At 38.9% G+C, this 13,474-nt stretch overlaps 1 protein-coding gene across 1 annotated transcript in view; it reads left to right on the top strand.

The window, feature by feature from the left end:
* Positions 1–10,554, top strand: part of plxna1a (plexin A1a) — a 359,702-nt gene extending 349,148 nt beyond the window's left edge. The window contains exons 31-33 of the mRNA XM_036125192.1: positions 182–394; positions 3,130–3,280; positions 5,997–10,554. Coding sequence (XP_035981085.1) covers positions 182–394; positions 3,130–3,280; positions 5,997–6,092 — 460 coding nt within the window. The 3' untranslated portion in view covers positions 6,093–10,554. The remainder of the gene's footprint in view (positions 1–181; positions 395–3,129; positions 3,281–5,996) is intronic.
* The last annotated feature ends 2,920 nt before the right edge of the window (positions 10,555–13,474 follow it).

Raw genomic sequence — 13,474 nt, 5'->3', positions numbered from 1 at the left:
CACTCTCTTGCTCAGGGTCGTAAGCTAAGCTGAAGAGAGAAGAGCAGAATGTGCATATATTATACTGTATGTATTTTTTTAAGGAAACTGAAGGATTTGGTTTGAGTTGGGTTCTGTACTGTATAAGCATAAAGGAACCTCCATTTTACTCTTATGTGTGTTTTGTTCATGCCGCCTCCAGTCTGCCTCTGCGGTTCTGGGTGAACGTGATCAAGAACCCCCAGTTTGTGTTTGACATCCATAAGAACAGCATCACGGACGCTTGCCTCTCCGTTGTGGCCCAGACCTTCATGGACTCGTGTTCGACGTCTGAGCACAAACTGGGAAAAGACTCGCCTTCAAATAAGCTTCTCTATGCTAAAGACATCCCCAACTACAAGAGCTGGGTAGAAAGGTAAGTCCAAGGTTGAACCCAAAAGAAACTGAGCCTCACAAAGAGTAAATCTGACCAGAGGTGAACAACAAATCCCAACGTCGAAGTCAAAATGCAAACTATATTCCTCTTGTGCTGCTGGAAGGCGGGAAAATGAGGCTGGGCTATAAGATCAAAGTTAATTACACTATTAAGCAGCTGTAAGATTAGAACAGCATTATAGGTTGAACTTTAGCTGCTACAGGCATTTAAAGCATAAATACATTCTTGAATTAAATTAGGGCAAAGGAATTATGTGCTATAATTACCTCTGCCTCACTCCTGGCTTATTAATATAGATTACAGTGTTTTCATAGAGCCAAAAGTATCAGTAAAAGCAGCTCTGCATGAATTTAGGTCTGTAAGCAGCGGTACGTACACAAAAACTGGAAATCCCTTTATTTCTGTGGCACACTCCTCTTTAATTCAGTCTCGGGATGCCTAAATCAACATTTTTGGAATCCAGTTTTATCTAAGTAACTTTTAAAGGATATGTTGTATCTTAGTTTAAAAGTAAACTTTGCAGAATCTCCTTGTATCGTGCGGCGATGTCGAACGACACGTTGTTGTTTTTCTTTCAAGATTTTCCATTTTCCATCTGCAGGTGGTAAAAATGAAAACTGGCGAAGCAATTTGCTGTTAATTACATCAAGCTCATCTATTTCTTCATGTCAAACAATGTTGAACAGGCTGCAAGGAGATCCCACAGCTGCCAGAGAGCAGCTGCTTTCGGTATCAGATAGGGATTTTGTAGATACGTCAACTGGGAGAACTTAAGCACAGCTTCATGAATCCTATGATGCCTCAAGCATATCAGCAGTAAGGGTGTACACTGTACATTCTCATCATCTTTTTCCTGTTCCAACACCAAGCTCAGTCATCCTGGACTTGGCCATTTTTTAATAGCTGCCTCAGAAATCTTTGATTCCTGATTGAGCATTTGGCGCCAACACAAAAGAACATTATGAAATCTTTATGGAATCACTATGGGAAACTATGATCCTGTTATTGATCCTTATAGGAATATAGGAAAAAAGCAATCGGATCACAGGAAAATATGTCTGTTTACAGATTGTTTTTTCTTCTTGTAGTTTTTAACAGGATAGAAATCTGAATTTTCAGAAGCTGAAACAAGGGTTGATTGACCAAAAATGTCACCATAGTAAATAATGTCTCCAAACTATTGAATTTATTTTCCTTTGTTTATCCATTCATCCATTTTCTTACTCGCGTTTTCCCTTGTGGGGTCGCAAGAGGTGCCGGTGTCTATCTCCAGGTGTCAGTGGGCGAGAGGCGTTGTACACCCTGGACAGGTCGCCAGTCTATCGCAGGGCAACATAGAGACAACCAGGACAAACAACCATTCACACACACACTCACACCTAAGGAGAATTTAGAGAGGCCAATTAACCTAACAGTCATGTCTTTGGACTGTGGGAGGAAGCCGGAGTACCCGGAGAGAACCCACGCATGCACAGGGAGAACATGCAAACTCCATGCAGAAAGACCCAGGGTAGGACTTGAACCCAGGACCTTCTTGCTGCAAGGCAACAGGAGCATTCTGAATACTTTCTTTCCTTTTAATCCGAACACATTTCCATCCTATAAGGGAAAGTTGTGCATGAAAACAAGCTCCTGTCATTAACCAGCTAACAAGCTAACAGCCACTTTAGACAAGCTATCAGGCAGATTGATGTCGAGGCGGCACCCTGAAGCACAACTTCGACTTCGCAGGATTCCGATCACAGCCCCGAACCAAGTGCTATTGGGGTTTTCTCACGTTGAAACGGAACAAGCGTTAGATATAGTAACGACACCCTGCCGTTTTGCTCTCTTCAGCCTCATCAATGACTCGTTTCAGGTCCTGTATCCCTGTGGAGCTCTCGTGTCATGTCAAATCTCACATGTTACTTTTGGTTTTGCGAAGCGCAACACGCTCCCTGTCTTTTGAGGACTTGGTTCGAGCCGTTTTTTCTGTGTCGTCATTAGTAGAATTTACTTCAAAAAAGCAGTATGTGAAAATGCCTCCTCCGCCTCGCTGCGTTTAACTCGCTCTGCAGCCAGTCTGCATTGACGACGCTCTGCAGGTGACGTAAACCGCTCTGCGACATGGCAAGTGATGCATTCACCGCGCAACACAAAGAATCAACGATGAAGTTCGTTGCCAACGCTTTTAATTGTCGATTTTTATCGCTTTTTATTGATTTCATCAATTCGTTGTTGCAGCCCTACTTTTTTTCACAGTTTTCTTTAGCAATTCACCTGAAGAAATGAACTCAAGTGAAAAATATGAAGTTCACAGTTAGAATCTAACATGGATTTCATGAATTAACAAGGTTACACACAGTAAATAATTGTCTTTCGTATCCCGTTTTATTATTAGGTTCCTAAATCGGCATATACATGATAGTACCTAATGGAGAGGTTTACACCACTTCACAATCTAATGTATCCTCTTTTAGGTGCAGATTGCCTAATTTAGCTACACCATCATTTTGTTTAGAGGTCTCGGTTACCTCACTGGTCCACCCATGTTTTAAAATTAAATAACTTGCAGCAACTCCGTCTGTCAACCTTTGTGTTTAGCTCGGCCTTTACAGAACCTCGCATGGGTTTTCTCTTCACATTTCATTTTTGAAGAAGTGACCGCAGACATGAAGTCACTGAGCCGAGCTCTGGATGACGGCAAACATAACTCTGCTTGACCTCTCTTCCAGATATTACTCGGATATTTCCCGTATGCCAGCAATCAGCGATCAGGACATGAGTGCCTACTTAGCAGAGCAGTCCCGCCTGCACCTCGACCAGTTCAACAGCATGTCTGCTCTGCATGAGATCTACACCTACATCATCAAATACAAAGATGAGGTGAGTGCCCTCTGAATATGAAGCAGAGTCAAACAGAAAGGAGAGAATGCTGTAATTACCCGCTGGATGGATGGGCTGTGTCTTTACTTGTCTTGAGTAACACCATGAGGTCATTTTAATTCAATTACACTGATAACCAATCTGCATCGGCGCAGGCTGGAAGGTATTAGCGCCATTAGGATGCACATTAAGGCGTGAGCTCAACACATTATGAACCTAATGAAGCTTTACAGAATTTATGATTTTTGCTCTTTATTCAGGAGACTTGCACGTAGAAAATAACACCTGCTGCCGGTGGACTAAAACACAATCTTATGGTACAAATTAGGGCTTAATATTGTTTTGTACTTTTGTGCTTTTTTTTTTTTTTTTTTTTTTTTGCATATGCTCAGATCATTACCATTATGTGCTGTGTTACCATAATGCTCCAAGGTGCAGGGAAGAAATTAAAACTAGGCAGTGTGAACATAATTAGAGAAACAGTGTTTCTGGCTAATTAAATGTGACAGATGTGTCATGAGAGCAAAGATCTGTTTAAGATTTGTATTGGAACTGGCACATTCCATCAGCACTTTCCTTTAAAATTATCATTAAAAATAGTCTTTTGTTTACTAGAGTTCAACTGACAAATTTGCTTCAAGTTTGTTTATGTCAATAAATGTTTTTTTTTTTTTTCTAACGATGTCTTCTCATTCAAATGTAAATCATTGATCACAATGAATGGGTTTATTATATCCTAGCTAAAATGGCAATGATTCTATGTTCACATAATATGTATCTACTTCAGCAAGGCTATAAATGGCCTTGCTGAATTATTCACGCATCCTGAACTTTTGCACAATTTGTCACATTACATCTACACACCTTGACATAATGTATGTAATAGATCAACATAAAGTAGTTAATAACTGTTACGTGGAAGCACATTGGCTTCGACCAAAAATATGGATTGGGTACAGATGATGTGTGGATGCTCCCCTTTGCATATGTACCCCTATACACAATCTACTGCAATACACTGTCCTTAGATGTTGCTTAGTGAGTACATAGACTCCAGCCGTGCATATTATTATTTTTTTCTCAGCATAAATCCAGCTGGTCTGAGAAGACCCCTGAGGTTTGTTAGAGAGCATCAGTATACAGAGCATCATGAGATGGGATTATGTTATAAAACAATATCCCAATCAGCCCTGTTTGCAGTTCACCACCAGCCATGTAGGAGACACAGAAAATAAAGTACTCTGGAAGAAAGTACTCTGGTCAGATGAGACTAAAATATATCTTTTATCTTGTTAGCAATATACGACATAAGGTGGAATACCAGGCCACAACATGCACATAGTAAAATATGCTGGTTGACGCATCACGTTGTGGGAAGCTAGTCATAGATGATGGAAAGATGGATACAATCCTATCGGACAACGTATCAGCAGGTGCAAAAGTCCGAATGTTCCACTTCGAGTACTTGAAAATTTGTTCACAGATGCTCTCCATCCAAGCCGGCTGATGAAGCGATGATGAAGAAGACTGGAAAAAAAAAGTTTCTGACTCTAAGTGTGCAAAGCCTATAGGGATTGAGGGGTTAACAACATATTATTTGCAACACATTTTGGAAACCATGTATTGTTTTCCCTCCACTGCACTATTGTGCACCACTTTGTGCTGTTTTACAAAAAAAAAATATTCGATTTTAGTAATGTAAAAAAGGGATGAAAAGGTTAATGTGGTTCAAATGCTTTTGCTAATTTTAGATCTGCAAGAAATCACACGTGTGAGACATTTTTAGTGCCGTGACATGGTTTCCTGCTAAATCAACAGTAACAACCTCCATCAGGGAATTATCAACGTCAGTCTGGGTTCCTGCCACTAAATGAGTACGTAGTTGTTGTGTTTTATGAAAAAGCTTGTTTGAAGTACATATTAACTGCTTCTTAATATGTAGAACAAAATCTACTGGGTATTTTTTTTTTATTGGGAAAATAGAATGAATTAAATCTATACTGCGAGCCTGAGCCTTTTTGAGCTTTCTGTTGCATATATGCGTTAATAAATATGTTGCCTCCTTCCTCCTCTCCATTCCTTTATACCAGCACTATTACAGTAGTTACACTGCCTGGTTGCAGCTGGCTCCTTTCAAACCAACTGCTCCCCATCATTAAAGCCTATTATCCAGAGGTAGGCAGCTGCACAGTGCCATCGCCTCCAACACGTGCCCTGACCTTACAGCCACGCGCACACACACACACACACACACACACACACACACACACACACACACACACACACACACATGCGAAGATGTGCTAAAAATGCCTGCATATACTCGCTAATGCACTTCCACACATCATTGGAAAAATGTAGACATTTGCAGCAGCTCCTCCTCCTCCTCCTCCTGGTAATGCCACAGAAAATAGCCTAGCTGGTTAAAAGCACACTCACACATTCTGCTGTACACATACTCTGAGTGGCAATTAATATGCAATTACACTTGTTCCACTGGTCTTCAGCCCTGCCTCGCTCGACATTGTCAGAAACAATGTAATTGTAACCGCAAACCTGCGGACGGAACCAAGCATCCGACCGTATTAAGTGCACAGTAATGGAGCAAAACTAGATGCGTTCGCTGTAAATCGCTGCTTATTGTGAGTTTTTTAAATAAAAAAAGGATTTTATTGTGAGCAGGAAAGTAACGCTCTTCCTCGTTTTTTGCCTCCAGATCCTGTCTGCGTTACAGAAGGACGAGCAGTCCCGCAGGCAGCGGCTACGTGGCAAGCTAGAGCAGGTCATCGACACAATGGCCCTGGCGAGCTGAGGACTGGCCAATCAGACGCCTCAGCCAGTGCCGAACTGGCTAACCCACACGCCTTCCCTCGCCACTTCTGACATCCTGTGACATTTTGATTCTTGACGTTTGAAATCTGTCGTTGCCACGCTCGCAGACGTCGACCCGCAGCAGTGGAATAGACTGCAAGGACACGAGCACCGGGCAGCAGAGGCACACTAGAGGGACAGCAGAGTTTGGAAACCATCAGAATGTTTATTCATTCCGTTTTTTTTCCCCCCCTCTTCTTCTTCTTCTTCTTCTTCTTGTCTGAACCACATCTTTACTAGGATCAGCCAAATCCAATGCAACCTCCAGCCTCAGCTAACCCGGACCTGAGCTCAAACAGGTGAGCAGAAAAAAAAAAAAAAGAAGTAATTTAGCTGGAGCTGAAAACCCTGCAGGAACAGTACGAACCACCACTTGGTATCTTTCCACTGCCAAGGCAACGGTTCAGACCGCGAGTCGTCGAATACCCAGGAGATTTCATCATTCTACCTGATCCCCCTTTCCGTTGCTGTCCTCTACGGGGGCAGATAAAACTTCAGGGACTTCTGCAGAATTGCAGCGAAAAGACCTGGCAGAGCTTTACTTTGCCACTCAGAGACGTTTCAGCAAGCTGCTGCCGCTGCAGAATGATAAGGACAGAGGACTAATCAGAGAAAGTCCCGCTTCTGGTTAGCACTCTCCAGGTCACTGTCGGCGAAAACGCTTCTGAAGCCGAACAAAAACAGTTCCTCAACTCTGCATTTAATTTGTCATCGCATCCAATTCTTTCTTCTTTTTTTTTTTTGTTCTACCCACTAACCTACTCTCCCCAGTGCTGTGCCACTTGTGTTACTGCTGAATTTGCACAACTAAAGCTAAATCAAAAGAGAGAAGAGGATATATGGTTAAATATATATATATATAGATATATAAATACAACCCTTTTGTTTTTAAAACAAATTACAGGTTGAACTTTTTTTTCCATTTCAATGTACAAAAAGATATGTTTCCGAAAATTTGATATTTCCTAGATGAAAAAATAATTATGAAAACACAAGGAAAAAGTCGTCTTGTGCCATGTTTTACTTTGAATGTCGTTTAGTGCAAAGAGACTTCTTTTTGTTAGATGAAATGTGCTTTTATGATCATGTTGTCATGCTTAGTGACTGAGAGTTTAAAACAGGCAAAAATGGCAGAAATATATGAATCTATTACAGACACTTTCTATGTAACATGAGGTCCTGGCTGCCATTGTGTGCTACGTCGCTGGCTCCGAGGATTGTAAAAAAGACAAAACGATGTCTAGAAGCCACCTCTGAGCCAACCAACCTACAGTGCTTTTTGTCTTTGCTTTTTAGAGAAACCAAATACATCAAGATCAGCTGTTTTAGACGAGACGACAGTCATTTGTGTTAAAGGTAGCCTCATGCTGTGCTGGTAAACTCAGAGGCATTAGGAGGTTATTTAAGCAGATCCCTGGCACACTGTGCTTTATAGCTCCTCGGTCTTGTTTTCTAGACCTCCCCTCTCGTCTGAAACAATTTATGAGGCTTGCCCTCTCAAATGAAGGATAGTTTCGCCGTGCAGAGAAAAGTGAATCAGTTTTGTCAAAGTCTGCAGTAAAGCCTGTAAAGCTTAAAGGGCCCATTTTTTTTTTTTTTTTTTTTTTTTTTTTTTAAATGTGAATGTGTTTTTTTAAAAAGATAATGAAATGTAGCTTGAAATATGTGAGTGTTTTGTACTAGTTGAAGGCCCTTCTCTTTTGGTTCTCTGTAGTTTTTTTTAGAGGTAAAAAGAACTAAAAAAAAAATGTCCTGATGTTTTTTTCCTTGCACAGTTTGCTGGAACACATTAACTTTCAGTGCTTCAAAAGTAATTTTTGTCATTTACATCTCACTTTCCTTCACATGTATACAGTTTCTTCAGAGGGCTGGAAATGGAGATAAAGGCTTGATACCTGGACCAAATGTTCCAAACTCAGCCATCGATTAACGACAACACAAGATACGTCAGACAATACAAATCAGATAAATAGACAAAAAGCACGTCTTATGGATGTTTTTAATTTTACAGGACCGTTCACTACTATCTGCATGTGTAAAAGGATTTATATATATATAATTTTTTGTTGCAGAAGCATAATCTCACACTAAATTTTAGAACCATCCAAAGGTTTCCATTTTAATCCATTTTCAACTTAAATATAACTGAGCTTTTTTTCAGTTCTGAAAATCAAGTAACATTTAATTCTTATTTCCTGAAGAATAAATTTGATCTTATAGAATCTCTTTTTGCTTACCTATTCTGCAAAGCTGGAAAGACGAGAACATAAAATTAAAGCAAGGTATGTTAATCTTAAAGGTCTTAACAGGGTTACAAAAATGTGCAGTCAGTAATAGTCAATTACAAAAAAAAACTAATAATAATAATAAAAAAAAAATAAAACAATTACAACTATGTAAAAAAAGATTAACAAGCACCTAAGAGTAATATACCAAAGTAGACAGTGAGGAGCATGGTGAGGAATGTAAAATAACCTTCAAACGTCACTTAGAAGTACAGCAAGGAGTGTCAAAATGGGGCTGTAGAAATGCAGAACACACATAATTCAGCAGACATAGAATCTACCCTCTAACAAGAACTTTACAGTCCTAAGAAAATATGGGGAGAAGCTTAAGTGAAGAGCGCAAAGGATAGGAGCAACTCTGAACAGCCCAAAGATCCCTCTATCTGTATTCTCTAACCATGTGAAAGGTTGTTGGAAGAGATTAGGTTTAAATAATTGTGGCACCCATTAATTTGATGAAAAACAGAACATCTTTTCCCCCCCCCCAATAAAAGCAATCAAAAGTTGGTTTTAAAACATTTCAAAGTGGGATTATGCTACTGCTACAAACGGAGATCTTTTCAAATGCTTTCCACACATCCTTTTCTGTGCAGTAATAGTGGAGGAGTGCCGTGCATTAACCTCTCAAACACATGCAGTAAATACGGCTCGGTTCTTGACAAGCACCTTGCTGAGCAGTATGTCTTCAAAGAAAACAGTCAGTGATACCTCAAAAACAAACATTTTCTTCCGCTTCTGCAGTGCTTCCTGCATATTCTACCCCCTTGAAACGCCATTTTCTCAGTCCTCCAGGGGGTTAAGGCAGCATTTTCTTTTTTTTTGTTGCATTGGTAACATCAAACCAGAATTAAGGGTTTCTTAATTTCTTAAAGTTTTTTTATAATCCTGTGTCTCCCATCAGTCGTGCAGCAGTCCTCTCCGTGTTGGATAATCTGCAAAAGCACATTTGTACATTGTACGCGCGGTACTGATCAGTACGACATGCAGCAGCTGCAAAAATGTAATAATCTAAGGATGAACACTGGCAGACAAGGATGGCTTAAAACCAAGCAATCAATTTTATTACAACTCAAATGCGTGTTCACTCCAATTCAAAGTGAGAAAAATGACATCCGGTCGCCTCTTCCACTGCTGCGAATGCAGTAGATAAGTCCTTAACAGACGGAAAAAGTGTGACCAGCACCGTAGAAATCACAAGAAGCTGTGAGACACATCCAAAGTGATAATTGTTCAGTCACAGCTGTTTTACAACACAGAGCCCAAGCGTGGTGATTTTTTCAGCCTTGGGAAGTTTGTGGTCACCTGCTTGTATTTTGGAACAGTGCGCAGGCAAAAGATGCAATTTAAGCAGGAACGTGTCTACCTTTAACAGCGTGTCAGGTACAGGTACATGTGGGCTGCGTATGATGGCTTCGTTACACATCAGCCGATTCAGTATTCAAACCACACAATATTCTCTGCTAGATCTGCATAAACACATGTACATTTGATTTCTTTGATGCATACTTTGGGAGATCAAAAAAAAAAGTTCATGCATTCCAGCCTAGTTGATTTTTGCTTTTTTTCCCCTAACTTGTGCCCTTTTACACCCATTCTACAAACATGAATTCATATTGCTGCTCTCAGTGAAAAAAAGCAGAGTCCAGTTAGCTATTCTCTGTATCTTCTGAAAAACCCTTTAAGGATCTATTGTTCATTTAATCATCATCTCGTTCTAAGCTTGCCATTGACTCAAAAACTCTGTATTAATCTGAAAACATGAATATGTGTCATGCGCTTTGATACTTGAACCACTGACTTACACAGGGTAAAAAAAAAAAGAACAACATACAGAGCAAGCCGACCAAAGCTAACAGTTGTCCACACAAGGAAAGCAACTCCATGAGAGGAAGTTATCATTGCAATGTCTGCTTTTCAGTTCTTCCACAAAGCAATTTTTAGTGTTTTTAGTAATTGAAATCTTTTTCATATTTAAAGTACTTAATGTTTCTTCCTTTTTCTTAAAGTGTGGTAAAACTTAAACAGTATTACTTCCATGTACAGGCATCCATTGACATGTTCTGTTCAATCTAAATGAGCAATTAAATGCGTCTGAGGATGTGGACCACTACATTGATATTTGACAAATATCCACTGGTTCTTTAGATGAATACTTGTAGAAATTGTTTTCATGACACTGAAACAATACTGAGGTTCTCCTCCTCTGTGGGGCGTACGAAAAAGTGATCCTTTTGTTTACCTGTTTTGCTTCTTGTTCTCTGCTTCACAGCGGATTTGGGTAAAAGATTTAAAAAAGAAAAAAAGGTAACTCATCTAAGGCACAGGAAGTTGCTTTAAAGGCCATTATACCTTTTTGTTTCCGATTCCTTCGCTTCCGTTTTGGGTCATTGTTCTTTTTTAAGTAAAAGAAACTCTAAAAAGAGGATTGAGGGAGTTGGTCCCTTGATGACAACACACACTTCAATGTGCCTTGTTGACTTGGTACGATGTTGCTTCAAACTACATAAAAGAAATGATTGAACTTCTTTTTTTAAAAACCTGTCAGAAAATGGAGAAAAATGGAAACAGAAAAATGATTTTAATGTGTAAGATTATCAATAGTTTTTAAAAAAGGATCACAAAGTGTAATTTTTTTAACAAAGAAAATACATTTTCCTCTATAAAACATCAAAGACACAGAGTGGTGAAGGGGGGACAGTGACCAACGCCCAGCCCAGAATCTAAGAAAGAATCTAAGATTGTTTCCCCAAACAAGTGTGTCAGGATAAAATACCTTATACATGCAATAGAAACAATCATGTTCCAGTGAATTCTGTGCTTTTAGACTCTGTTGAAGTACCGTGTATTTGACGAGGTAATGGAAAATATTTTAAAAATATTCAGAAGTCTTTGTTTATTTGCTGACTGCATTTCCCAGGGACCTTCAGATCTGACTGAAAACCTTGTCCTGACTTATGTCAATATTTCAGTACTTTTGCTAACCAGTACACAAATTTAAAGCCATATGACCTATATATTTCCATCAGGCTGGTTATGATTTTTCCACATTACACCAGCTGAAAAGGTGAAAAATGTGTCGACAGTTTGTTTCCATTAAACCAAAAAGAAAAGAAAAAAAACATTTCTACAGTATTTGGCATTTTTGTACAAACCTTAGGTTGAACATAATTTTACCGCATTAGTCAGTATGTACGTTAAAAGAAAATATGCCACAGTTCATATGAACACAGCTTTTCACAGCGTTATCTTTTTTTTCTGTTTGGCTAAGGTGATGTGATGCCAACAATTGGGCAAGTGTGAGATATTATTATACTATTATTGTCAGAGCTCTATTCGAGCATAATATTAACATTTTTGGGGTTCCTCTGTAAACTGTGACAATAATCCTTGATAGTGTCCTAGCTAACCTAACATCTGTTTTTCAATAGTTTAGAAAAATAAATAAATTATAGCATATTTTACGCAGCAAAGGACAGCATTAAGGCAAAAAACTCAATGGCACAGAAACAGAGCTAGCAACAGTTCCCCCTTACCACTAGCTAGGCTAACCACTAGGTGGTTTGAATTTCCTCTCAAGATAATGCTAAGATAGCTTTTCTGCTCACTTGGGTCTAGATCCCAACTGGATGACATTCTATTGGCTACATTACTAATTTTACGACATTAAAGCTATTTCTCTGTTTCCAAGAACTGACAATATCTTTTTTTTTTTTTTTTTGCTAATTTTGAAAGCTATTTTAAATGTCCGTTCTAAAGTTGAGGTTATACTGGAGGGTTTGATCCAAACTTAAAATCCATTTCACACTCATGACCCTAAAAACAACAGTCGCAGGTTTCTCATCCCTTCACTTCCAGTGCTCCAGCTTCCTCGCCAACACTTCAGAGACAGAGCAGAGAATGTTAAACACCTCTCACAGATTAAAGCGAAGAGATGCAGAAAGGAAAAAAAAAATACCGTAGAGTTTTAATACTTTATGAATTATGATACCTTTTTAAGAGTTTCAGATTTGAAGCTGCTGTGACAGGTTTTGGCTGTTTCACACCCTTGTAAATATCCTGCTCTTTCCTATTTTGCAGATTTATTACTTGTATAAAGACACGCATCAAGGAGAGATTAAACATGTTTTTTGCTAAATCTGGATAGTCTGATGTTTTTTTTTCTCCATTTCCATTCTACATCCCTTATATACCCACAAAGTTGTGGATTTTAAAGTTTCAACAAGTTTTAGGTTTATCTTGTGTGCTTGTCACAAGAGAACTTGTGAAGAAAGGATCAAAAGCAGCACACGTGGGACTTAATATCACATTATTATAATGTGTAGACTATATTTTTTACACCAGTAAAGCTAAAGAAGACATTAAGGAAGATGAGAGGAAAAGTTAAAATGCTGTAAGCCTCTACCAAGATCATCATTTTTTTTAATATATTGAACAACTAGGATGTTGAGCTTAGCTTCAAGAGGATGCGCACCCGTGCACAGCAGATTTTTATGAACACTGTAAAAAGACACGTCCTTTTTTAACTCACTGTTTGACATTTAATCAGACCTAACCTTTGCTGTTTTAGGTCAGCTAGGATTATAAAGTGTGTTTCTATTTGTCAAATGCCAAAAATAATGAGTGTGATCAGTTTTAGAGATTTCTTAAATTACTTTAACATTTAGACATTTACATACATTTGCTTAGTGTCTGGTAGAATTGGGTTTAAACTGTATAACTGGGGTCAAACCAAAAACATTAGAACCAAGTCAAACCAATTGGCCCATTAACAGAACTGGTGCAATTGGGCCAGGACTGAAGGCCACCTTTTAAACTTAGATCAAATAAGATCGGGTTTTTTAATGGGACTGAGATCAGGGTTTTGTGATGGTCACTGTAAATCTTCACCTTTGCTGTCCTTAAGCCACTTTGTTACTAATTTGGTGGCATTATTGGATTAACTGTCCATCTAGAAGAGCTATTTGTTACCAAGTTTTACCTTTGTAGCTAATATATTGGTGCATTGTTTTAAAATGTTCTTTCTTCATGATGTCATGTA

Source organism: Fundulus heteroclitus, chromosome 1, assembly GCF_011125445.2.
Source record: "Fundulus heteroclitus isolate FHET01 chromosome 1, MU-UCD_Fhet_4.1, whole genome shotgun sequence".
Lineage (NCBI taxonomy): Eukaryota > Metazoa > Chordata > Actinopteri > Cyprinodontiformes > Fundulidae > Fundulus > Fundulus heteroclitus.
The sequence above is the reverse complement of the archived record's forward strand: the minus strand, read 5'-3'. Positions and strand labels throughout refer to the sequence as shown.